This window comes from Mytilus galloprovincialis, chromosome 11 (genome assembly GCF_965363235.1).
Source record: "Mytilus galloprovincialis chromosome 11, xbMytGall1.hap1.1, whole genome shotgun sequence".
Taxonomy (NCBI): Eukaryota; Metazoa; Mollusca; class Bivalvia; order Mytilida; family Mytilidae; genus Mytilus; species Mytilus galloprovincialis.
The window spans coordinates 20,717,712-20,745,460 of NC_134848.1; the positions used below are offsets into that span (position 1 = coordinate 20,717,712).

Here is a 27,749-nt window from a genome sequence, read left to right on the forward strand (position 1 = left end):
AGAAATGGATATACTGCTTAACTATCTAATTTTGAAACGGTCCCTGATTTACCCATGTTTAGAAACGGTCCCTGATTTACATTTTTTTGTACCCATGAGTTGAAACGTTCCACGATTTACCCATGTGAACAGGTGGTCAAGAGACGTTCTGCTGTAATATGCTCGTACAAGTGAACACACGTATAAAACCATGTAAAAAGGCAAATAAGATATAAAAATGATAACGTTTCTTTCATTTGATGTAATTAATGAAGATCAGTAGCCTGTAATGAATTAATTATTCCAGATAAATGATTTTTTGTAGGCGTTCCATTACTTACGACTGGAGAGTTTAGTGAGATTTGAAGTTAATGATTCTATTTAGAAATTTGAGTAAAGGCATCTTCAGGCAAACTTCTTTAAATTTTGAAAAGATCAAACGTGCACGTGCATTAGATGAAAATAAAAAAAAATAAAAAATAAAATCACCACTAGTATTTAATCTAAAAAAAATATATTTTTTAAGGTTTTGAATGCTCCTCAATTTGGTTGTTTAGCGACTCCGTTAAATTTGATTCGAGCGCCACTGGCGAGTCCTAATGAGACGAAACGCGCATCTTAATTCTTGAATATTTATCATGTTATCACTTATAAAATGACTAAAGAAAAAATAAAAAAAATAAAAAAACTTCTTGGATACAATCCATTTTTAAGAGATTTATCTTAGATCAGTTGATATTCAACATGTCTGGATCTCCTGTAAAAACAGATAGTTTTTATACAATTATTGTTCCGGGAAATAACATGGGTTAGAAATTGCCATTTTTCCATAACGGTAGGATGGAATAGGTTTTCATTTTCGAGTTTCTCCGAAAGTTGAATACCTTTTTAAACTGCATATGTATGAATTAGGAACAATGGAAAATTCGTATAATCTTCTCGCTAGATCACGTAATTTCAATCTTCTTTGTTGTTTTTTAGTTGGATAATTAACTTTCAATTATATACTTACACTGCTTGTAATACAGATCGAGTACAAGCGTGCTCTTACCGCTTAAAGTAACATGACCCTGATATGTTCTGGGTATAATGCTTTGATTTTAACACGGAGCACAAGCGTGCTCTTACCGCTTATTGTAATTAATCCTTAGCTCTCTTTTATCATGACCGTGATATGTACCAGGTTTAATACTATTGATAGTTAAATCCTTAGCTCTCTTTTATCATGACCGTGATATGTACCAGGTTTAATACTATTGATATTTGATTTATTCACTATGGATATAGTGACAGATACTGACAGAAATAAATGAGTTTTCAGATTTGTCTGACAGACGCTGATCCGATATCAAAACATATCATTACACTTCATGGTAGACGAATTCTAAGACTGATTCTTTTACAATACTGTTACATGTATATAAAAGAAGATGTGGGGTTTACGCCCTTGAAATGGCAAACCATGGACCCACACACATCTAGAGTTTCTGTCGAACGGCAGATGGCACTTGGTAAGAGTGAAACAAACTCCAATTTCTCACAAGCGATAGTTGATCCGTTACTAAATACTGGAGAAAGAACATTAACTAACGTATTAAGCTAGACAAACAACACCAGAAACATATTTGGTGGGTTTATACTAATAAAAGTATTTTTTGCACTGTTACATGGTGTTTTTTTTTTTTTGTTGTATCATTTCTTAAAAATCCATTTACAATTTATTATTAAACTAAAAGAGAATGTTATTTTGCCGTTCGTTCATTTCATTTTTGGACGCATTAAATTAATACCATTTTTTATGCATTACTCTCTGATTCTACGTTTAAAAGTTGGTAGACTCTGCTTTAAGTGTGTTGACATTTAACTTGTTTTATTTGTAACGAAGTTTTCTTAATTTGAAAAAAAAAATTATCATGGATTTGCCATTTTGTGCCTAATTTGAACAATTAAGTTAACGACTAAATGGCTAAATTGGTTAATTGATATTTGGTATAAACGCCACTTTCAGCACTATTAGCTGTAACATGTCGGCCATTTGTAACTGGTAGGGAAAGCCGTAGTGCATTATGGTACCACGTGTGGGATATGGGTTAATTGGTTATACATGTAGTTTCGACCACTGTTATGTAATATACATTATTGTGTAGGACGTTATCACGACTTTACTTTGTTCTTCACAAAATCGAGCAATAAAAACATTACCAATTATTTGATAAAGACCAATTTCTGCTCATGTATTTAACCTGTAATGGAATTTAAATCAATACCAACACCGTGTGAGGAGACGTTACCATTTCCGTAGGATACTGTGATATGTTATTAAAACAAGTCGCAAGTTAATAACACACAATTAAGCATGTTCCTGTCGACAATATAATTACCATGTTAAAGACAATTGTGTTTTACGTTTCGTCTTGTAGACAGGTTATCTAATAAGTTGGTTTTTGAACTCAAACACATATTAAGGAAAGTAGTGGAACACATCGGAAAGAAATAATATTCATTTTGAAATAATTAGATTTTTGTTTTTGTTTTGTTTTTATTAAGGGGGAGATGTTTTGTTCTTTTTAATCTAAGCGATTTATTGAGTTTTAGCTTGTAAAACTAGAGATTTTTAATCTTGACAAATACGTTCATCAACAAAGAGAAAATCTTACTAGTTATTGGACCCGATGGAAATTATACCCACTATCGGTGAAAAATTAATTCCAGTTTGCATATTTTTGTTTGCTTTCTTGCAATATAATTATCTTTATTTGTTATGAGACTTTTTAATTTCCCTCTTTTCAGTGTTTATATAAAAAATACTAATTAATATTTTTGGGTTAAGATATGAATATCACGCAAAAGCTGGGTTCGTGTACACGTAGGATTAAAATCTGTGATCACGTGATGATTAAATGGTTGAAATAGAACAGTTAATGAGTACTTTGTCGTTAAAATTCTAATCTGGAGCGAATTAAAGCGAGTTTTAAAGAAAAAAAAAAGATAATCAGTGTTATCAATTGGAATATGTTCTAATTGCATCCAGTAAGCCACAATTTTGTCAGGGTTAGATATAAGAGGATGTGGTATCAGTGCCAATGAGACAACTCTCAATCCAAGTGACAATATGTAAAAGTAAACCATTATAGGTCAAGGTACAGTCTTCAACACGGATGCTCAGGACACCAAGCAACAACTTGATAAGTTTCTTTATAATGGTGATACTTATTGTGTCAGTTTTGTTGCTCTAAATGTACAAAATCCCGTTACCTGTTTAAAATTGACACATTATACTTTAATGGAACGAATTTAGTGAGTCCCTGTGAGAAGAGGGAAGTGAAATTTCTTACCATGCTTTTAAAAGCTTAAGATAGATACGTTAGTATCATACATGGAGTTGTCTGTGTTAATGTATCTGTTTATCTCAATAGAAAACCTGGCAGTAAACCACTATTCTGGTTAAGAACATTGTTTTGGTACTATTGGTACAATCTAAATCACCCGCGTTACTATTGACAAGAGCTCAACCCGTCTACTTTATGTCGAAAGTAAAACATGGTGGGCTTTGATATAAACAATCGGAATGGCGTCGACAACACATTCTACACGTCATTACAATATTACTAGGAATAACAGAAACTCTCTGTTAGTGGAACAGTTCGAAACGTCAATAAGACGACACCCGAACGACTTAAATAAAAGTTAGTATGGTACAGTCACTGCAAGAACACTGTTAATATGAAAACGGATTATTAGCGATGTATATGACCCAGAGCAGACCATCAATATTTTTAATACAATTTGTCTTTCTACGTAGGTATTCAATATAAAGTAGGAAGAAAATTACATTTAAAGATGATAACCGAATACTGCCTATAGCTTAAAAGGTTTATAATACGGTTTACCTACATACGATGGTCTGTCTGTTTCCTCTAGGAACTTATAACTTGTTTGCCATTTCACTGATCTTTGTTAAAATCAAAATAGAAATTTTTACTTCGCATAAAATGTGTAATTTGATGCATTTCAATTAAATTAGAAAGGACAATTAAGAACATGAAAGTCAAATTCGATTGCATTTAAGTGCAACCCTGGAGTTTTTACAACCCCCTTTGTACAAACGTGTACATGTACGTGCAGTCATCGTAAAAGCAAAACTAATTTCAAAGAGCGTCAGTCATTTGTTGTCTTTCTAATTCGTATCAACCAATTCGCGTGTTTCGAGGTCAATGTACATACTTTTCCGGGCAATGTACTTTCAATGGTATAGAAATACTGCGTGTATAATGTCTATATGAAGATGCCTCACTATCATTAGTTAATTTTGTCATTAGCGATAAAGTAACATACGGGTTACGTTACTTATCTCAAAAAGATGGGCTTTGTTGCAGATTACGTTTTAGTGTATTTCGATCTTGCTTTCAAGCCGAACTTCCGGTTTGCATAATGTTATCTTGATAAATCGTGAATCCAAAATAAAAGATAAAATTCCTTCGATATGTCTCTATAAACATCGATTTGGTTATACGTAAAATGCATTATTGTTAAAAAATGTCTCGCTTACGACATTGGATCAGATATTCCTTCGATATGTCTCTGTAAACATCGATTTAGTTATACGTAAAATGCATTATTTATACGCCATTTGATCAGAGGTTTTCTACATTTCTCTACCATTAATTGCTATCTGCATTTCTATGCCATTAAATTTCGATGTAAGCTCCCGGAACTGTTTTCAGATTAAATTATCAATATGATGAAAGACAGTGGTATGCTTTTATATGGCGACGGAAACTTGTCCTTTTATCAGTTTACAGAGATGGCAAATGTTAGAGAGAAAGTGGTCGTAAAATCCTAGAAAATTAAATTATGTTTGGTTTTAAACCTACATAATGTGAACACACGTGGTCAAGAATAAAAGCAAGAATATATCCGCCATAGTTAGTTTTTTTATCATTACAATGTAGTTAGTTCTTTGTCATTCAAACATTTATTGCTTTTAAAAAATCTGACGATGACTGAAGCCGTTCTTTTGAAGTATTACTTTGTTGATTATATGGCGGATATTTTAAGAGAATTACATGGAAAACAGCTGATCTTTAAAAATGAATCATAAATGCTGCATAGACAGGTTTTTCCATGTACATATCATGCATTTAGTAATGCCATAATCCAACCTCGAAGTTAAAAATCATCTGGCCGCACCACTTCTTGTAAGCATGAAACCGTCCATGTTTCTGGTTTGATGTCTGGATAAAAGATGCAATGTTCTTTTGAATTTCAAAATATGCTTTAATTGTGCATTTGTTTTCAGATTTTTCTTTACTGCACTGCATTTCTCCTGTTCAAATAAAACATTAAGGAGTGTTCCTAAGATAGGAAGCTTATACATAAGAAAGAAAGAATAAAACATTATGCTCAATTGAAACATGTTTATTTATGGTTTTGTTTTTATAATACTTTTTTAAGCATACGAGGGTATCCATTGATTAAAATATATGTGTACGAGCGAGTTAAAATTGTGAGGCTTGCGAATTTACATTTTATCTCATGTATAGTATGCAATGTTATAAGGCCTATTAATGAAAATAGGCTGGCATGTAATTAATTACTTCAAAACTAATGTATGTATATAAGATGTATCTTCCTATTATGTCGTTTGTTTCGGAAAAGTACTTGTTGTACTTACGAGTGGTAGAGTAATAATTATATCCTAGTAGAACCAAGTCTTTTACGTTAAAAAAAAACTGAATTGAATTTGTTTCAGAAGAGTACTCGTTGCACGTATTTTGACCTACTAGTGGTCAAGTAATACACCTATATGTATATGGACCACTAGTAGGTGAAAATACATAATTAGAGGAGTGGTCAAGTACCAGTGATACACATAGTGGAACCAAGTCTTTCAGTTAAAACATTGAATAAGAAACAACATGAGTGTGTCCATAAATAATTAGTTTTTCCAGCTGTAATAGTAAAGTTTTCTTTAAGGTTACACCATTTTTCATGATTTCCGTAAATCGCTGTTTGAGTTGAAGAAAATAATTAGTCCAAGATCCCAACGAGACTAAACGGAAGTTGTAATAATTAGTTTTTTAATGGATCGAAACAAATCTTATTTCCGGAATTATTTATTGTCTATTCACTTAGCCTTAATCTTAGAAACAGACCAGTAAATAACCGTGAAAACTAATTACTTTTTCCGAACACAACTTAACAATCATGCAACGTGTCTTAAAGAAGAAATAGGGGTATTATAGTAGTCCTGCTTTCGGATCGAGCAGATACATCTGTGTGTTTTATTTGTTTTTTATTTAGATTTAAATTAGAAACAATAACATCATGCAAAACCTTTCTGAGCGTCAACTGACCATGACATTTTGTTTTGTATTAATGATAACTATTATAGTTTGAATTTTGTTTAACTTTATTGTTTTTTTTGTCGTACGCTCCAAACAACATTTTTGTTAATCAGACATTCCATGATGTTTTTTTTTTAAAGTTTATATGTATAAGCAACTGTTTTTTTTTTCACAGTATGACACGATGTTTGACATCATCACTAACAATGTGCTGACGCCGTGTAAAGGTCGTGTCGCACTCATATAGTTCACACTAACCGTCTGCTGACGCCGTGTTAGGGTCGTATCACACTCTTATAGCACAATGTCATAATAAATATGATTGACAGTACCATAATTGACAGTCTGCGGATTTGTTCCAGTTTAAGGTTACAGTATAAAAATTCAACTGAACAATGGTTCATTTGCGCATTTTTATATTAGTATATAATTATATTAAATTTCCGTTCATGAAACAGCGCTGTTGCACGATTGTTTTATTTTTTTCGCTTTTGATTTCCGCGTTATTTGTCTGACACGTACAATTGATATCTGTCTGTGAATTTTATTTAGTTTTAGTATGTTGGTACTCATATAGACTGCACTTTCAAGGTCAAGGATCTAATTTTGGTTGTCCCAGTCTTCCATTGTGTTGTTTTATTGTAAATACTTTGACATTTCAGTCATAAAATGATAATATGTGGTAAACAATACAGACAACATAATATGTAATATGTAATTACTAATGTTGCACAAGCTGTTTGAAAAAAAAACAATGACCATCTGGTAAAAGTGTAACATGATCGTCTCGCAGTTATATTTTATATATGTAAAATCAATACATGTATTTTTGATATGTTAGTGTTTTTTTAAATGTTATTTGTGAATCAAAATTTCAAATGCAAAATATAACAGTTTACCTGATTTTAGTTGGCATTTTGTTAATCCAATTTTGGTATTCTGCGAATGTTCTGATGTGTGGTTTATGGATGGCGTCCTTTATCTTTCGGTTATCCCATTGTGTGTCCTTTGTATGTACTCTTCCACATGTAATATGCCTCTACCAAGTCAGGAATTTGACAGCTGTTATCCAATTGTTAAGTGTGTTTGAGCTTTTGATTTAGCTATTTTTTTATTAGAGACTCTCAGTTTTGAATTTACCTCGAAGTTCGGTAGTTTTGTAGTTTAACTTTTTGATAAAATGTAATGGCAAAATGCAAACATTGAATTTATTAATACGAGAGTTATTCAGTATGCACCACATTTTTTATGCTATTTCTTCATAGAAAGAAAAAATATTACAGTCATTCCTTAAATGACACTTTTCTGGTTAGTGTTGGATTCGATCGGTGAATGAACTTTCCAAACAACAATGCCGATCCCATTAAACACGGTCTCGTTTCCTGGTGTGATATCTGATATCAAAACATAATTGCTTTTGGTTTTGGATAGCCTGGTTTCGGAACATTTCAAATTAACGCATGGAATAGCGGTCAACCAAAATGATATTATTCATTGGAGATTATGAAAAGTTTAAGGTAACTAAACACAAAGCAAATGAGTAATGCCTTTTATAGTTTGTTTTTGTTAACTTGCATGATCCTATTTAACTTTGAATCTTGCTATGTCCTAATAAACTCTTTGGCATTATAATGCTACCACCAAGATATATAAGGTACTTCTTCTCCAAAGTTGTATCATACTAATATCAGGATAATTTGGGGAAAATCATGATTAAGAGAAGTTAGGTAACGACATTTTGATATTAATGATTATTTGGCGAATTTTCATTTTTCAATACAAATACTTATTGCATATTTTTCTTTATTTCCTCACCTTATTAAATGTTCCGACTGTTCACTTTTCTCATTATTCTTCTAATACTCCTCCCTTAATCCCTCACCAGAGAACAACTTTTACTCCTTAACCTGCGGACTTTCAGTTTTGAAATTTTAACTGATGAGTCTTTTGAAGACAGAACGCGCATCTGACGTAAATACAAATCTCAATCCTGGTATCTATGAAGAGTTTATTTCCAACCATTGCCTCTGGTGGTGGAGTTTTTATTCCACAAGGCTATCACCAGCTAAGTAGTCAGCACTTCTGTGTTGACATGAATTACCATTGATATGGTCATAATTATAAATTTACTGTTGATCAAAACTTTGAATTTTTGAAATCGTAAGGCTTTTCTACCTTAGGAATAGAAGAGGGACAGAAAGATACCAGAGGGACAGTCAAACTCATAAATCGAAAACAAATTGACAGCGCCATAGGTAAAAAGGACAAACAGACAAACAATAGTACACATGACACAACATAGAAAACTAAAGAATAAACAACACGAACCCCACCAAAAACTAGGGGTGATCTCAGGTGCTCCGAAAGGGTAAGCACACACATGTGGCGCCTGTCGTGTTGCTTATGAGATAGAATGAAATTCAAAACAGTGTGGCTGTGGCCATTGATTGACACATTTATTTCATCCATTAACTGGGACAATTTAGGTGAACGTTTGTATGTAACGACCACTGATCACTATGTACTTTTTAAAGACACTTAAACTATGGGGTCACCAAAGGTTCTCAACACCTTAATAAAGTGATTCGAAAAATTAATGAGAAATAACACGATGTTTTGATTTATATCAATTATATAAATCAAAACATAAAGGTTATTCCTGATTAATTTTTCGAATTATTTTATAATTAAAGGCGTTAAGAAACCTTTGGTGACCCCACAGTTTAAATGCCTATCGCAGGTACGTCGTGAACAGGGGTCGTTACAGACAAACGTTCACGTAAATTGTCACAGTCAATGGATGATTTTAGTGTGTCAATCAATGGCCACAGCCACACTGTTTTGAATTTCATTCTAATACATCCGCTAAATAGTCTAATTCAGTAGGTCACATTTATGAAAGGGAAGGGGATTGTAGTTACGACGTAAGGAACATATCTGATATCATTTGTGAAACAGTTATTCCATAACAGTCAACCAACTCGTGATGGCGTCCGTAAAATTTACGAAGATATGATTTCAACTTCACCGTTTGGAACTCTTAATTTAATAGCTTTCTTGTGAGCAACAACCCTCTATCAAAAAAATTATGATAGGAAATACAAGCACGGGAATATCGTATCCATTGGGAGATATATACAACGTATGCAGGTGCTGTTAGAATGTTGTTACTTAGAAACTGAAAGTTTACAATTGGAAAGCTGAAATCATCTCTTTTGTCATAAAGTTTTGTTTTCAATCGACCCTCATTGTCAATTTCTAGATGAAAGTCAAAATATGAGGCCGACTTAACTGTATCTGTTGTATCCATTATCTCTAGTTCAATGGGATAGATACTTTCGACATAGTCACCAAATTTTGAATTATTTATTGAAAGAACATCATCTATATAGCGGAAAGTAGAGTTAAAGGATATTGCTAACTTCTTATCTTTCTTGTATGAAGTCAGCCTCATAATAATAAAGAAACAAGTCGGCATGAAAGAGGGGCACAATTCGTTCCCATTGGAAGCCGTAGTCTGTTGAAAAACACGTCCTCCGAACGTAACAAATATGTTGTCAATCAAGAAATCAAGCATCTTGATAATGTCAGATTCTGAGAATTTTTTGTTTGAATCAGAGTGAACCCTTAAAAAGTAGGATTTATCCCTTCCTAGGACAAGATACTTCATTGGCCATTCTTTTTTATGAAACAAAGCAATACCAACTCTTTCAATTTGTCTTTTAGTTTAAAATGTAGAATACTTGTATAAAGTGTAGAAAAGTCAAATTTTTTTTAATCATAGCTGTATTTGGCAAAACTGTTAGGAATTTTTGGCCCTCAATGCTCTTCATCATCGTTCTTTATTTGGGCTTTTTAACTTTGTTTGATTCGGGCGTCACTGATGAGTTTTTTGTAAACAAAACGCGGGTCTTGTGTAAATACAAAATTTCAATCCTGGTATCTATGACGAGTTTATTCACCAATCTACATCAAATCACGAGATCACGCGATCACTACAACGAAGAGAGTTTCAATACATCAAACAAATCTGAAGAAGTGTTTCAAATATAAAACAATGAATAGAAAAAACAATTTTGCAGTTTCTCTTTAGTTTCTGTGGTTAGGTGTTAGTAATGTAGTAATTGTAGCCTTTACATGCAGTTCTATAATTGAGATTTTATAAAAACAGATGTAATCTGATTTCCCTGAAAACATCAAATAGTTATGACAAATGCAGGCATATGTTTGTCAGTTAATTTACAAATGGTACCCGAAATAAATTGTACAAAATCGATTCTAAGACGTCTCAAGTCTTGCTGACTGTCTGAATTGAACGAGTCCATTTATTTATTACAGAGATTTAGGTTGTGCATCAATGAGACTTCAATTCAAAGACATGAAAACATGAACATTATAAATTAATAAATAAATAATCCTCATGTCAAGAGGATAATTTCCTTTGTTAAAACTAATCTACTAACTTACCAATGTCACAGTATATATATATATATATATATATATATATATATATATATATATATATATATACAACTCGTCTACACATCAACCCAACAATATTAGATCTGTAAATTTGCTTTCGCAAATGTTTTTGTAGAGTTGTCACTGACTCAGACGTACTTTATATATATATATATATATATATATATATATATATATATATATATAAGGCCGTGTTTACATTGACCTAAATAGTCAATGTAGGCCTTGAGTAGGTCAAGTGTACATTAATTAGGCATTTAGGACATTAGTTTTACCGTGTTAAATTATATTTAAGGAGTAAACTATTTTTGAATAAAATTGATATTTATAATAATTATTAATAAAATTGTCTTAAATTTACATGTTTATTTTGTTTAATTTTTTTTTACTTTATTAACCCGAACCCATAGGGCAGCAACCAATTGATTTTCGGGGCACCTATTGTAGTAGAATATAAAACATAAAAAAGGGGGGGGGTGCTCTTTTTTATTTTTTTTGGAATAAAAAATTGTTTCCAGTTTTTGGAGACAAAAAAATGTTTTTGACCCTGAATAAAAAATTTCGACTTGTCACAAAATTTGTCCTGGAAAAAAGCAATAGCCCACGCTCCCCCCAAAAATAAATAGATTCTGCATAATTCATTTGAAAAGGTCTTCCCGAATCGACTTGACGTACACAGAAATATTCGCCACTGGTCTTTACTCAAACAACGAGTCATATGTTCTTTGAAAAAGAATAAATTATTTCTTTTCCCGTTTTTGTTTCTATGTGAGCAGTATCTGCTGTGATACGATAAAAAAAAATCTCTGCTGTGATATGATAGTAAAAAAAATATTCCAATCAGAAGACGTATTGCATCCAAAAATTAAATTATTTGTCTATAATGATACTATTTGGGGTTTTTTTTTTTTTTTTGCTTTTTTTGATATTATCTTAAAAAAAAAAAAAAAAAAAAGATAAATAAAAACTTTAAAAGGGAAAAATGATCACCAAGATATAAGATCTCAAAAATGTCAAACATGACTAAAATTGTCTATTAAAAAGTTATTCCTTTCAATGATGACATATACTAAAAAGTGTCCATTGATAAAGATGCAGGTCATCAACATTTTAGTGCTTCTTTCTTTGTTATCTTTCCCAACTAAGCGGTAGATCAGTGCCCTGTTATTTGTGAAAGTGATCTACTAAATAGAGAAATAAAATGAAAAAGAAACTGAAAAGTACAGTAATGTAAAACAGGTTCCATTTTAGAAATTCTTCAGAAGAAACTAAAAAAACATCGTTTCTTGTTACCCTTTTTCATCTCACAATGTCGACAGATCTTGGCGAGGTTAAAACAGAATGAGGGCAATGGGCAAAATGAAAAAGAGTAGAGAATAATAAATATTCGTTGCCTCCTTAATCACTAATGTAGTCATCATGATCATAGTTAGTCAAGGGGGTCTGGATAGGATTTACTGTTTGGTCCAAAAATAAATAAAGAATAAACAAACTTGGCTTGAACAGTACAGCTATAAAGACCCCTTTGAGACCCTCAGATAGGTTTACACAGGACACTTGACCTTAGTTCGGAATATTTTGATTCCATTGATGATCAGAATGTGTGTAATTTTTCTCAAATATTTAACTGCTATAATCCTCTATTCACAGCACGTACCAGTCACCTGAAGGTTTCCTCAATAGAATACACTAATACGGATGATCATATTTGACTTTCCAACTTTTATCAAAAAATCAGAATATTGATCAATTTGCTTCTTCCTTTCGTTTTTAATGATGACCAGCTGAGAGGGGTGTGTATCTTTCAAACTTGTCTTGTACCTTAAATTATTAACATTTAATTTTGTAGAAAAATATAAAAAGAAAAATGTTCCTTGGGTTTCTTTCACTATTTAAACCATTTTTGCCGATTATACAATTTTTCTAATATATTTCAATATTGGTGATAACGATTAAAGACTACTGACGATGAACTCGGAAACTTTAAGTTGAACAACAGTTTTTCTAAAGATTCTTACATTCCTTTGATGTGGGTTTAACTCTTTCCCAGAGTTCATGTTTTGAAATTTATTAGGTTCATTATTTCCCTAATTCTAATACCGCCTCGGTGGTCTCCCGATAGTGATCTGCATTCAATTGCACTAAGACTGCGTACGCCCACACCAAAACAAGGCATTCGTTTAATGAACCTATACATATACACGTGTGAGCATGTTTTTCCGGTATTGATTGATTTCTTCAAATAATTAAAGTTTGTATATTGTACTAAAATGAATTGGATACATATTCTCATAATGTTCTGAAAACAGAAACTTAAGAACAACGAGCACTTGATAGAGCCAAATATAAATTATTCATAATTTGATAAAAAAAAATATGTTCGCATAAAACTAAAAGGAATAAATAAAATCTGACATGTAACCAATAAGACAGAATCGGAAATGGACAAAAAATAATTCCGATATCTTAAGTGGATACAGTCTGGGCATCTGCCTTGAAGCTTTAAGCTTAAAGTTTTAATTTCAATGCCATTTAACAAGTCCGTTGAATTGTATAAAAAACATCTTATATAATTCCTTGAATATAATTCAATTTTATAAACAATAATAGACTTATCGTTCAGGTACTATTTTTTTCATCACACCCCATATATTCCTGATTCGCATTTGAGATAGCTTAATGTTATACCTTATGATTTGGCATCTGATATGTTAAGTCAACGTTAGAGTGGAAAGGCTTCTCCTTATAACGCACTTGAAGAAATCTTAAACATTGCAATTTTCAAGTCAATGCTGTAACGCTTTCTTTTTCAAGAGAGTATTGTTGCCAGTTTCAAGGGTTTATTTGAATCACTGCATGTCCAGTGCAAACTTCCTAAATCCTTCTAGTCTTTTAGTAATATGGCTTATGTTTTGTCGTATGTTTTAATTTCGCATTGTTCTGGTTCAACTCAATGTAAAACAAGTATTATTTCATACAACACATTTAGATTTTATGTATTTAGTTTGAATAGTTTTACTTTTAAATCTTCTGATTTCAAACGAAATGTATCCAAGTCAAAATTAGATCTATTTATTCAGATATCTTAAGTCATTAGAGAGCTTTTTGCAATGTTCAAAATAGAACATGTTTTATTTTGGCCGAAAGCGACCTTTGGGAAGTGAAGATTCTATTATCTTTGAAACACATTAGTGAGAACGTTATATCATTAACCATAATGTATAGAATCTTTGTTTCTACGAAAATAAGATGACAAACGTCTACAGGCGAAACACGCGTCGTCCAGTCAACTAATCTGATCTTAATTAACGGGAAATATCATACTCTAGAATTAGCAAAAACAAAACGGTTGTGGGGAATAAAATCACAAATAAGCAGGATTTAACACAATCCTTACTGAAGAATTAACCGAGGTTCCGAATCCACTTGATTCTTACTTTTAGTGGTTGAATATGTATCAGGTTTTTAAATCTTGCTCGTTTGTAATCTCGATGATTCGACTCACAATTCCGCATACAATAACCCTCGCAGTTACTGAAAACATGCTCAACGTAATTTACTTCCTAATATGATCATATCATTTGGTACTACAAGTCTTAATGAGTCAATGTTTTCTATATTCCTAGAGCTTGAAAACTATTGCAACTATAATATTGATCTAGAATTCAGCATGTGTTGTAAGTTTTGGCATTAGATATAAATTTAACTTTAAACACGTTTCAATTATCCGTAATGGGAATAAAACAAGACAATACTTTAGTGGAGTCTTACTTTATAGTTTTATGCAACGTACTAAACGTTTACATAACGAAGATATTCCTTCTCTAATAAAATATAAAAGAATATCTTGAGTGACGACGGTTCTGTCGAGGAAGATTTAGTGTTAATCATCGGTTAAACAATCAAAGACAAATTATAAGGAATGACTGGAATATTTTTTCTGTCTATGAAGAAATAACATAAAAAATGTGGTGCACACTGAATAACGCGTGCACAGTTATTTCTTATAATTTAATTCTAAATTCCATTTAAACCGGCGTAAATGATGAAAAAACATTCATGACGGCATGTTCACCTGACAAAATTGTGTCTATGGTATGATAAACAAAACGACGTCAGCCAATCAGAAGCCGCGTTAAATCCAAAATTAAATTATAAGAAAATAGCTTCACCCTTCCTTTGAAAGGCAAGTAACGAACTTTACATTTACTTATGTTAATAATGAATTGCCGGATATTGGAACTTTTATTACTATATTTATACTGTTTGTTAAGTTTTCAAATACAAGTTGCTTTAATATTCAAATCATTTCAATGCCGTTTTATGTATTCGAAATTCGATGATGTCAGATATGTTTACCGTTTATTTCATTTAAAAACTCTACAAAAAATTCAGTTTCTTTTCATTTAATATCCATATACCTTTGCAAATGGTTTGAAAATTTCAAGATATTCTTAAAATGTTAATACTTTAATTGCACAGTTGAATTTGATTTTAGCAGAAGCTTAAATGTTCCTTGTTTTACATCATCTATAATCTAATTAATATCAACGTTCATTCCATTAAATTAAGATAAATAATTGAAAATTTTTAATATAGACACATTACCAAAATTCATATCATAAAGATAAAGTTTCTATACAACTAGATTAATATTTGTGATAAAAATAATCTAATAAGCAAATAAAAAATTTAACATAACTTCCTTTATTTCAACAAATAATTGAACAATTAAATTCACAAGTCAAAAGTATATCTAGCATTAATGCATATTTTTATAATCAAATTAGAACATACTATATAGAAGGATTTCCCACATATTTACTTCAAACGGATGTACAAATAAAAGTGGAAAATACTTTTTGAAAATCACATGTACCTAGTCTTGGAAGTGAACATGTCTTTTAATTTCTTTCATTCACATTGAAAATACGAATGAAAAAATGAGTTTTAAAGTTCATGTCATTCCATGAGTCTTTGTTCGTTTTTTTTTTTTTACCTAAGTTTGGTTTTTTTAATCGATGTATGAGATGTGAACATCAGTTAACAAATATAGGTTTTTGTGTTCAATATATCAACTTAATCATTAAGAAATATTGGTCAGCCTGAGTGGGATTGTCAAAGTTGGCAGATGGAAACGAAATATTCTTTTGATATTTGTAATTAACAAGACGAGATATAATCGCATGTTCTACCATTATTGGTCAGAATATACACTTCAGCTTCTGTAAGTTTTTTCTTCTTCATATAAATCCGTCCATTGGTGGGTTGTAACCTTGATCTTATAATCGATGGGCAACATTGATAGTCTCAGGTATCTTCGTTTATATTGAACATGCTATCTCTTTTCTTACATCTCTTTGAATTTAACATACAATGCCTTATAAAAAGAGTTCAGTGTTGTTAGTATTCAATACTTCTATATTTCCATAGTAAAGTTTAGTGGATCACAGTAGCTTTCCTTGGAAGGTACTAGTAGATGAAAATTGTCCGTAAGTCAAGATGACATATCCACTTAAGCTTGCGTTGAAGTGTTTTTCGCATGATAACAATGTCCAAAGCTAAAAGACAATATGAGCAAAATAAAAACACACTAAATCAATGGTTGATGCCACCTTTTCCATTAACAAGGTCTCAAAATTTCCATTATATTGATGTTAAACAATTCTGTGTGTTCCGTGTGAGGAATAATTATTCACTTTTGGAATAAAAAATAGTAGTATTGCATCACAAGCACGTTAGTTTTTTTTTTGAAATTTTACCAATAAAGCTATTTTTTTTTTAAAGTAGAGCGCACCATTTTGAAAATAGTTACTTTTAATGTAATGGTTAAACCTTTATCGTTTTTCTTTTTTTAGTGAATCGTCTATTAAAACCATGCTTACATACATCGAGTTGCATAAATTTTGTATTTGGCAAATAGTTGCAATCCCGTTCAAATCTCCTAATTTGAACATTTATACAATGTTTATTTCTGTATTTTACGCCATTAGCGACTTTCGGGATGTGAATTCTATTCTTCTTATACCCCTATGTCACTAACAACTTTAAGGAAGAGACTATGCTTTACTAATGGGAAAGAATACATCACGAGTCTACAGGGCATAAGAGACACACAGCAGCGAGTTAGTTTCACATGGTAAATTAGCGTTAAAAGGTGTAATTTACAATTAGTTCCAAATGCATCGTATCAATCATAAAAATAGAAAAAAAAATATTTTACAAAATCTAACACCGTCAGATGTAATGTATTCATCACTAAAACGTTTAACTGATGTTGTATTCAGAATCACTACTCAATTGGAAAAAGTGATTACGGATAAAAACATGAATATTGAAATATGATTGTACTTCGAGGTGTCGATATTTAAAACTTATTCTTTGACGAGGAGAGTTACGTTTAATAATAACAGGAAGTTGACGATATTGCAGTTGTAGGTATTTGTATTATTGACTAATAAAGTAAACGTGTGTAACATTTGATAAAACACACAGTTTTCTATTTCCTGGGTGATTGTTTGTTGGAAATTAAACAGTTAACGATGGTCAATCATACTGACAACCATTCACAGACACATTCTTGATAGTGCTCGAGAAAGTGCTAACCACTTGACATCGGAGTATTATGTACTATCAATAGACAATAGTGATTCTTGACACCTTGGAGGAGAAGGATACCTTTATAATTTTAGGGAATGCTAATATCTATGAGTTGTTAGCAAGAAAACAGTCAATGAGTAATTCTTGACACTTTGGGAAAGGAGATCATAAAAATTTTAGGGAATGCTAATATCTACAAGCCTACAGTCAGAAATTAATCCTATTGACATTTGTACCGAAAGTTGAAACACGATAATTTGATGAACTTTATGAATTGGACATATTAACTCGTAGATTAACTGAACATTGGAATTGTATGAATGGACGATAATCAGATATATGTATACTTGATAGACATGGACCGCGTAGTGATAAATATGGAATCACTTAATTTATAACTTAGGTTTTGACCATGTTATGAAAAATCTTTGACGGTTAGTAAGTTCATCAGTTTAAGAACCTTGAGTAAAATACCTTTTTTTATAAATAACATTATTTTAAGAATTTAAAACATTTTCGTTTAAATTAACGATTCCAAATTAATAAACGATGAAGGTCAAATTTGCGAACATATTGCACATTTCTTTTTAACAAGAAAATGTATTACTGAAACTATTTTCACCATCTGCAATGTTGCGTGCAGCGAACATTAATAGAAACATTTTCTGCATAAAAAAACTAAATAAAATGTGAATCTGTGTTTAATTGAAATCCATCTTCAACAACTTTCTTAAGAATTTATTACGGAAAATTATTCACAACATTGGAAACTGTCATCAGATTTTACGTTTAACATGTGTGCAGTTTCACTCGGATTAGTTATTGAACATTCGTCATGTTAATTTCACTGTATATATATATATATATATTTATATATCTGATCGATGTCCATGCAACAGGTGAATTTGTACACTTTATATACTTTTGTATAACAACATGCAAGAAAAAAAGTGAGATAAACAGTTGTAATTAATACAGTGGTTAATTCAATAGCAAAACTATACAAGATAAAGTGTTTTAAAATAGGATACCTAATGGAATTCTAAATTAAAAGAAGAAATCGCGTTAAAGGATTTTAGTATGTATAAATAGAAATACAGATTTAGTTTCAATACTGCTGGGAAAAGTGTTATGATTTAAACAACGATCAAGATACTTTGCAGAAAAAATTTTAAAATTTGTTTTTTTTTTTATATATATTTTCTTGAACTTTACTGAACAAGATATATACAAGTGATTAAAAACACGTATATCATTTAAAACAACTGACACCTATTATTTATTCAAAGGAATCAAAGACCTGATTTTTTTATTGCTTTTGTCACATATGGATACAAAGCTGGTATTGGAATCAGTTATAGTGTTACATTGCGAAGATGAGCACTGGCTCTTTAAATTTCCGAATCCCTTGAAACATTAATGTGAAAGACCTATCTGAAATAGTGTCTCAATAGGACTTCATTGATTCTTGAAATGTGCCATTCACATTGGATTTATTGAATACATAATTTGGAATAAACAATTAAGTTATGAATATTGTAATAGGGAGGGGATCGTTTGACCACAGAGGCATTAAAGTTATAAGCAGCCGCCTTTTTATATTCACTTTTAATTGACTTCACTAATTTTGTTGAAATCTACATAATAAATAGTACTAAATGCGATCTATAGCTACTAATGCTAGCGGGAAAAGAGAATCGGAATGATATGTGTAGATATTCAAATTTTACTTGTAATGAAATTATTGGAATATTTAACCACATAAAGAAAGAAACGCACAAATAGACCATTGCTATATCCTTTTCGTTGTTACGTATGAATTTTAAATATGGAAATTCTATAAATTCTGTTGTGTAAAGCGCTAATTAAAAGACAATTTTGTACCCGATGAAGATATATTGTTGCGAGAGAGTTACACATAAATACTACGACAATTTGATCAATACACAACACTGTAAATGTTGAAGGATATTTATAAGTCATTATGGTGACATATATTTTCACGCTTTTACTTACTGTCTGCAATTTTTTTATAATTTTCACACTTGAACCTGTGAAATTGGGAATATTATTACCTTCGAACAGTAAGTTTCCATTTAGTATAGTGAAAGTTGTACCTGCAATTGATCTAGCTCTTGAACATGTTAATAGGAGTGGTCTTTTACCGAATCATATTCTAATAAAAAACGTCCGAGACTCTAATTGTTCGGAAACTATCGGGCCACTGGAGGCTATAGACCTTTATGTTAAAAGGGAGGTTAATGTATTCATTGGACCGGTCTGTGATTATGCAGTTGCACCGGTTGCGAGATTTGCACCTTACTGGTCAATACCTGTGATTAGCGCTGGCGCGCCAGTAAAAGCTTTTGACGATAAGAGTGAATATAAGACATTAACGAGAATTCAGGGTTCTTATGGAAAAAATGCAGACTTTCTATGGGAAATTACAAGAACGTTTAATTGGTCAACTATAGGTTTACTATTCAACGACAACCACAAAGTAGAGATGGGTAAAACTGACAATTTCTTTACAATGGAGCCGATTTACCACATGTTCAAGGAGAAGACTGGATACGAACCTTACTTTAAAGCGTTTGATGAGAAGTACCCCCTTACCTATGATATAGAGGACCTGCTTTACACGGCGTCAATGAACGCCAGAAGTAAGATTTTCATTATATTATTGCAATGTGATAATTGAAAATGTATAAATGTACTTTAGATTAAATGTTTGGTTGAACTTGTCACCATTCATAGATAAGGTAGCATTTAGCGAGTTTGTATTGTGCGTTATTGTTTGGGAGTTGTTATATTGAGCGTGAGTTTGCATTGTGCGTTATTGTTTGGAAGTTGTTATATTGAGCGTGAAATGACATCACATGAAAAACAGATAACGACAATAGAAACGTGTTATGGATAAAGACCTAGGTTACGGTACTGGTCAACAATTTCCTTATTATTGTCTAAACTTCTCAGTAACAAGAACAAATGAACCCGCCTTTTTCAAAAGCGTTACTACTTTTATAGTTGATGTATTTCCCTCGGTTTTGGTTTGTAACTCGGATTCGTTTTTTTTTCAATCGAATTAAGACTTTTGACCACCGGTATAAAACTGTTTACTGATGAAAGAGTTATATCCCTTTACTCGCGGGTCGCAATGAGATTTATTGACTTATTATACACTCTGCTGTGGTGATATTTAATCAGATAGTAAAATGTCTGAAGAACACTCAACGTACAGTTGCATAGTCAGATTGTAAAATGCCAATTATAAATTTAGACTACATACATTTTGCAAACATATATTCTGTCGGTAAGAAATTATTATTCACCCCCTTTTTGGTTGATGATTTGCAAAGTAAACACATTTGTTATAATCATATGAATACGCTTAGCCCACAGGTCTTCATTCGCATCTATTTAAATTAAAGTAGAATGCAAATGAATACGGAATAGCCAGTTCGAAAAACAAATTAGTAAGTGCAATGTTAAACAACGAAGCCAAAGGCAGAACTATTTGTACTTTATATAAATACCATAATTTTGCATTATATCAATTTTTGGTACTGAATTTTAAGTAACTGTATTATTTATGATGTAAACAGTGTAAAATTCCAATAATCTAAGGAATTTATTCAATGAATACTAAATTATCAAATAAAATAAGAATATTTAAGTAAGTAAGAACACATGGTAAATATTCTTCATAAACTTTTGTTAATTTAGTCCTTCACTGTAGATTCAGAATTTACTACAGTCATACAGACACATATTGCCAATCTTTAACGAGTAATACGATTGAAGATTAATAAATGTTATTCCTTTTTCACGCTATTTTAGACTATATCGAACACTATTTGTAATACGAGAACTGGTGTTTTTTTTCCGTTAAACTTTATACTCTTTGTATGAATCCGATGTCTTATTCCAAAATGACGAATTCAATATTCACCTCTGAAAAATATATGTCTTGCAGTAAAAGATAAGGTAGTATGTTGAAATGTTAAATTTCTTATTGACCACTGTGTAATAACAGATTCAGTTTCCAATGCAGAGAATATTTCGTAATGACATTATGATGCGCTTCGTAAATCTTCCTATTATTGGTCGTATTTATTTCTTAAGGACAAAAACAATGAATGAATTCCTGAGTGATGGACATTACTTCTGAAAAATATGTATATTTTTTTGAATTCAGGGAATTAGCACGAAAGGAATATGTAAAATCCTCAAAAGTTTTTTATATATATAATTCTTGAATGTGTACACATTTGTTTTAATGATTCAATAATGTTGACATTAAGTAATAATTCGATTCGATTATCAATTGAAAATGATGGTGTTCTCCTACTGCACTTGCACATCCTATGATATCAATGATTTATAGTATAGTGTTACTTTGTTAACATTGTAAACGTTTAATATTTCACAAGATATACTGTCCTTGTACATGCGATGCAGGCGTTTATTTTTTATACTTGGTCAATTAATCTCAAAACTCCTTTTTCTGATTGTCAGACAGAAGACAGACGTTTATGACTACATACAACATAATAATAGTCTGAACTATCTATATAATATTTGTCAAGAAAAACAGACAAAGCAAATTAGATTTACTTATAGTTATTAAGTCATGTACGGCTTGTTAGTGTTCTCAGAAGACTTGTTTCTTTTGTAGTCTGTTTCTTCGCTTTTTCTCTCGGGTACAATTTTACCAATGATGAATATAAATAAAGGAAAGACGGATGAGTGCAGGTTTCAACATACGAACGAATTTGTATATCTCGTTGTCTTCTCTGTACCTTTTTATCTGTTTATGCAACAGACTAGTCGATAAGGTAACATTTCTGCATTCTAATCCTCCGAGTTGGTTGGGTATCCTCTTTATTGCTAAAATACCTTTCAGTAAAAGTGTCTACAGGATATTAATTCCTGTTCTTTGTCATTCATGTTCCTTTTTCTTTTAAATAACCTGGGTGCTCTTTATTTTTTTAGTGTTTCTCTGTCTTCTTCTTTTATTATCGGTAACCTGTTCTTTTTCCAGAAATTGAATTGGTTTGGGTAATATAATATAAAATGTTGATATTAAAATATGAAGGGTATATTGGGAAGGAAAAAAAGACAAAAAGAGAAAAGTTTTGAATATAGAAAAAAAGTGAAATTTAAAAAAAAAGGGAATATTGAACAAACGTTGTTAAAAGCCATGCTCAGACATGTTAATTTTAATGCGCTTCAAGGAATTCAATCTGATAATAGTCCATCTCTGAATTAATATACTTTAATTTCTCTCTTGTAACCAGACTACTCCTTTCTTATGAAAGTTTTCCACAAAAATTACGTTGGCGTTTAATGCAATACTTAAATTGGGTGAAACATATTTTACCCGAAAAGGCAAAATGAAAATTCAATTACTGTGCACAAATAGCGGCATTGTTCTTCAAACAGTCTCAATCATTATCTTATAAATGTATGGACTTTTGGAATTTTAATATCGGTAAACTAATGTTAGGTAATGAATAACATAGCTGTAACATGTATGTCGATAGAGCTTCAAATGTATTTCTACCAAACTCATGGTACACATAGCTATATATTGCCAGATTTTGAGTGTGGTACATAACTAGTTTGATCCTTACATGTTTCGTCTACCCTATATCTGGAACGTTAATAGTTCATTGGTGTTAGTCTTTGGTTGTTTTCTGTAGTGTTGGTTGTTAATTGTTAGTAGGATAATGTGTACTGCCTTAGGTTTAATTCTTGTAACCATTTATAGGAAAAACATAGTTGTTTACCATTCGTTTGCACGTGTCATTTTGCCATTTGATCACGGGAAGTTCCGCTTTTAATTTTCTATGGAGTTTGGTATTTTTGTGATTTTAGTGTGTCTAGTTTATGTACAGAGTCTTGATTATGCTGCATTGCTCGAATGTTTTATTGTGTTGAAAGATTCTTGTTTATGTAGTTTGACTCGAATGTTTTATTGTGTTGAAAAAGTCTTGTTTATGTAGTTTGACTCGAATGTTTTATTGTGTTGAAAAAGTCTTATGTAGTTTGACTCGAATGTTTTATTGTGTTGAAAGATTCTTGTTTATGTAGTTTGACTCGAATGTTTTATTGTGTTGAAAGAGTCTTGTTTATGTAGTTTGACTGGAATGTTTTATTGTGTTGAAAAAGTCTTGTTTATGTAGTTTGACTGGAATGTTTTATTGTTTTGAAAGACTCTTGTTTATGTAGTTTGACTCGAATGTTTTATTGTGTTGAAAAAGTCTTGTTTATGTAGTTTGACTGGAATGTTTTATTGTTTTGAAAGACTCTTGTTTATGTAGTTTGACTCGAATGTTTTATTGTGTTGAAAGATTCTTGTTTATGTAGTTTGACTCGAATGTTTTATTGTGTTGAAAGAGTCTTGTTTATGTAGTTTGACTCGAATGTTTTATTGTGTTGAAAAAGTCTTGTTTATGTAGTTTGACTGGAATGTTTTATTGTTTTGAAAGACTCTTGTTTATGTAGTTTGACTCGAATGTTTTATTGTTTTGAAAGACTCTTGTTTATGTAGTTTGACTCGAATGTTTTATTGTGTTGAAAGATTCTTGTTTATGTAGTTTGACTCGAATGTTTTATTGTGTTGAAAGAGTCTTGTTTATGTAGTTTGACTCGAATGTTTTATTGTTTTGAATGATAAAAGAGGTCATATCACTTAACTTTCTTTTCCCTTATACTTCGATGCCACAAGGCACATGAGTTTTTAGATAAATTGTTTTATTTTCAAATGCTTGAAAAAATAATTTGTTATAGAAAGGGAATGAAAATTTGTTTTTATGAAAAAAAGGAATCTTGTCATTGTATGTATTAAAGAACTTTATTATTAATGTTTAAAAACGTGTTTGTCCCCGTTGAGATAAAACAAAATATGCAGCCCTTAAAGATGAATGTTTGCCCTCCGAAGATAAACTGTTCCTTGGAGACATTTTTCTTTTAAGTCACAATTCTTCTGTCAACGTTATAACAAACATAGTAGATTTTCTAATTTCTTCAATAAGAGAATAATGATTTTTCTAAATTGTCTAATATCTTTGAAAGTATTTTATATGAAATATTGTGAATTTCAACCATATTTATTTCAACTTTCAATAATAGATGGAACAACATTTCACTCCTTCAATGTTTTCGATTACATCCGGGTAATTGAGACTCTTTATACATTGTACTGTTCGTGATGATTGGTCTTTCTTTTAAGCTACATTTTTTATGGAGGACATTTTTCAATAACTGTCTTCGAGACAGACTTAAAAACCATTTGAACAAAATGTTTTCTAAGATTAATTATTCAAATGTCGATTAACTGAGACATTTACAAAATGTATTTCACATAAAAGAACACGAAATGAAAGTTTCAAATGTAGACAATTATTTAGAAAGCGACCATCCCAGATACCTTGAGTGGCTAGCGTCTGCAATAAATGGGGATCTCGATTGGCTCTTGACATCTGTATCATTCAATTTGTTTGGGAAAGAAAGGCGAAAGAAAATATCCAACTCATATTTTGAAAACGAACTGTCGATGACATCCGAAAATTAAAAAGGACCAAAGGACAAATAACAGTCTACGATACAAAAAACACGAAACAAAAAACAGATCGAAGGTGCTTTTTGATGGGAAAGCATGTGTCACCTGTTTACCTTATTGTTATGGCTGTTTTTCTAATCTTGTACCTCTCTATTATTCTATTTCTTATTATACATCTTTCTGGGCCATTTCCCTCCATCTCCAAACCTTCAAAAACTGCAATCAAACCTTCTATGTTATCTCTGAAATATACACAATCAAAACGTTTGAATGTAACATTATGCAAATCCACTGCACAATTGGAAAAGTCGATTATGAATGAAGCTTTAATATTGAATATGATTGTATGTCGAAGGTGTTGGTATTCCATGTGATTAGTTACAGAGGGGAAGAGTTATATAATGAAGTATTCTAATCACAAAATACATGTATTTTCGCTAAAGTTACTTTCAAATATTGATTTTCTATATACAACCTATGAAAACATGTAAATTTGCTTTTAATTTTTTGTGTGATATAAACGCTAATGTTTTCTTATCTTGGAACTAAACTTCTAAGTGAAAACAAACAGTTCCCTTTTTCACTTTAAAATTCGATGTTAGTGTGTTTAGTTTTCATGTTGAAATTTACAATCTGTGTTATCTACCAGTATGTTCCGAAAGTAAATTCATATACATATCTAATTGTATCTTTATGTACATTGCGGACGGACTATTGATATCTTATATTTCACTTATTGAAGAAATATAAAAATAGACACAAATACCAGTTTGAGACGAAACTGCCATCGAGGTCGATGTGTCATGTCTAATCCTTTACCTTTTAAAAGTACATATAGTGGGTAGAAACTCTAAAAGAAATTTCCTGATATAGTGAGTAGAAACTCTAAAAGAAATTCCCTGATATAGTGAGTAGAAACTCTAAAAGAAATTCCCTGATACAGTGAATTTGAACCACGCTCATTTCAAGGTGTGTTCAACTCCGATGTTAATTGACTTGAATTGCCATTTTTCTGTCGATAGTTATCGCTGGGTACCAAGTGACATTAAACGCCTACAATTATAAAATCCATTTAAATAGTCCCCTGTGTCAAAAATTTAGAGAAATGTGCCATTTCCCCCCCCCCCCCCCCTTCATCATAAAAGTGTGAACAGTATAGCTTACAAAATGAGTTAGGCTTAAAAATTGTGGTTGTGCATATGTTTATTCACTGAGGTAGTTAGATGGACATAATTTTATTACACAGCGATACTTAATTACATATATACGTGGACTTGGACTTGGAACAAAAAGGAATTTCAGAAAAAGTAAAATACACGAATACAGAAATTGTAATCTTGCTGCATTGAAATGTATAAACACATGGATATGTTGAGAATAGAGTGAAATGATTCAATATGGTTTGAACAAGGCTAATGGATTTATGTTGTGTACATGTTTCATGGTTAATTTAGGGAAATCAACTTAACGAGGTTAGTAAACCAATGGTTTTTATAACTGTTTGAAAAGAGGGGGAGGGGGGGGGGGCATTTATCTAAGATTTTAAGTAGCATGAAAATTATGTGACAGTCATTGTATGCTTAGTTTATGTCAAGTCAGGAATATGACAGTTGTTGTCCTTTTGTTTGATGTGTTTGAGCTTTTGGTTTTGTCATTTGATTACGGACTTTCCACTTAGTATTTTCCTCGTTTTTCAGTATTTTTGTTAGTTTGCTTATTAAACAGACTTATTATTAATCAAATTGTATATATAGATTCCTACACTGCAACAAGTGTATTACGATATTTCTCCACTCGAGACAGTTAAATTTTATTATTTAAAGCGCGAGGCTTGCCGAGCTCTTTAAATAGCTAAAATTTAACTGTCGAGAGTGGAGAAATGTCGTAATACACGAGTTATAGTGTAGAAATCTGTTTCTCTAATGATTTTTATCCTTCTTTTTCAAAGATTTTCAGAAACTTGTGTTCTTTAAATGCGACGTCATCAGGCATGGTCGCCTTTTTTCATGACGTCACAATAGGAAAATTCAGAAGAAAACAAAACTTTTAGACGTCATAATCAAATCTCGACTAATCATTTGCCGAGAACAGATTTTTCACAAGTGAGGAGAAATATTTTTCTCACACCGGTCAGGAAATGTGAAAACAGCACACAAATTAGAGAAAGTATGATTATAAATAGAAGTCAAATAATGGATTTCGAATCAAATTTTAAAACTTATAAAACATTCGTATCTTGTCTTTACATGCTTACACGAGATGATAATCGTCTTAGTTCAGATTCCATGTCTTAAATTTAATAACCAAACTCTTTATTACTTTATTAATAAATGCTGTGGGTTATCAATTCTAAAATGTAAGTAATACGTAATACTTTGAATATTAAATCATCATCACTGTTTGTTGTTCGAATGAAATTAAAATTTCCCACTAGGTATTCATTTGTATATTTGATATATTCAAATGTATGTAAATCTTTTTGATTTATGTACATTCTCACAATTTTACTATAAAATAATAAATCCTAAACGAGTTAAAATATAAGGGTAGAACGACAGGCAAAAAAGAAAGAAAGAAGTAAATTAGATTTGTATATGGTTATGAATGACGCAGGTTTCAGAATGTGAAAAAAAACCCTAAAATTGCGGTTACGTTCTAAAAACAAATAGAGAATGCGTAATGCAATATATAAAGCAAAACAGAGTCAAATGTGTTCTTTAAAATATTTTCTTTATTGAATTATCAATTTGAAATAGACTTTCAGACAAATGAAT

At 31.3% G+C, this 27,749-nt stretch overlaps 1 protein-coding gene across 11 annotated transcripts in view; it reads left to right on the forward strand.

The window, feature by feature from the left end:
- The window catches only part of LOC143051848 (atrial natriuretic peptide receptor 1-like), a 375,823-nt gene that overhangs the window by 242,702 nt on the left and 105,372 nt on the right, over positions 1-27,749 (forward strand). The window contains exon 1 of one of the 11 annotated variants that reach the window (XM_076224832.1): positions 17,256-20,071. The exons of 9 other annotated variants lie outside the window; for them this stretch is intronic. In XM_076224832.1, the coding sequence (XP_076080947.1) occupies positions 19,393-20,071 (679 nt within the window). In that variant the 5' untranslated portion in view covers positions 17,256-19,392. Of the gene's footprint in view, positions 1-17,255; positions 20,072-27,749 lie in introns of those variants that run through there. One more of the 11 variants, XM_076224838.1, reaches the window with a different exon arrangement.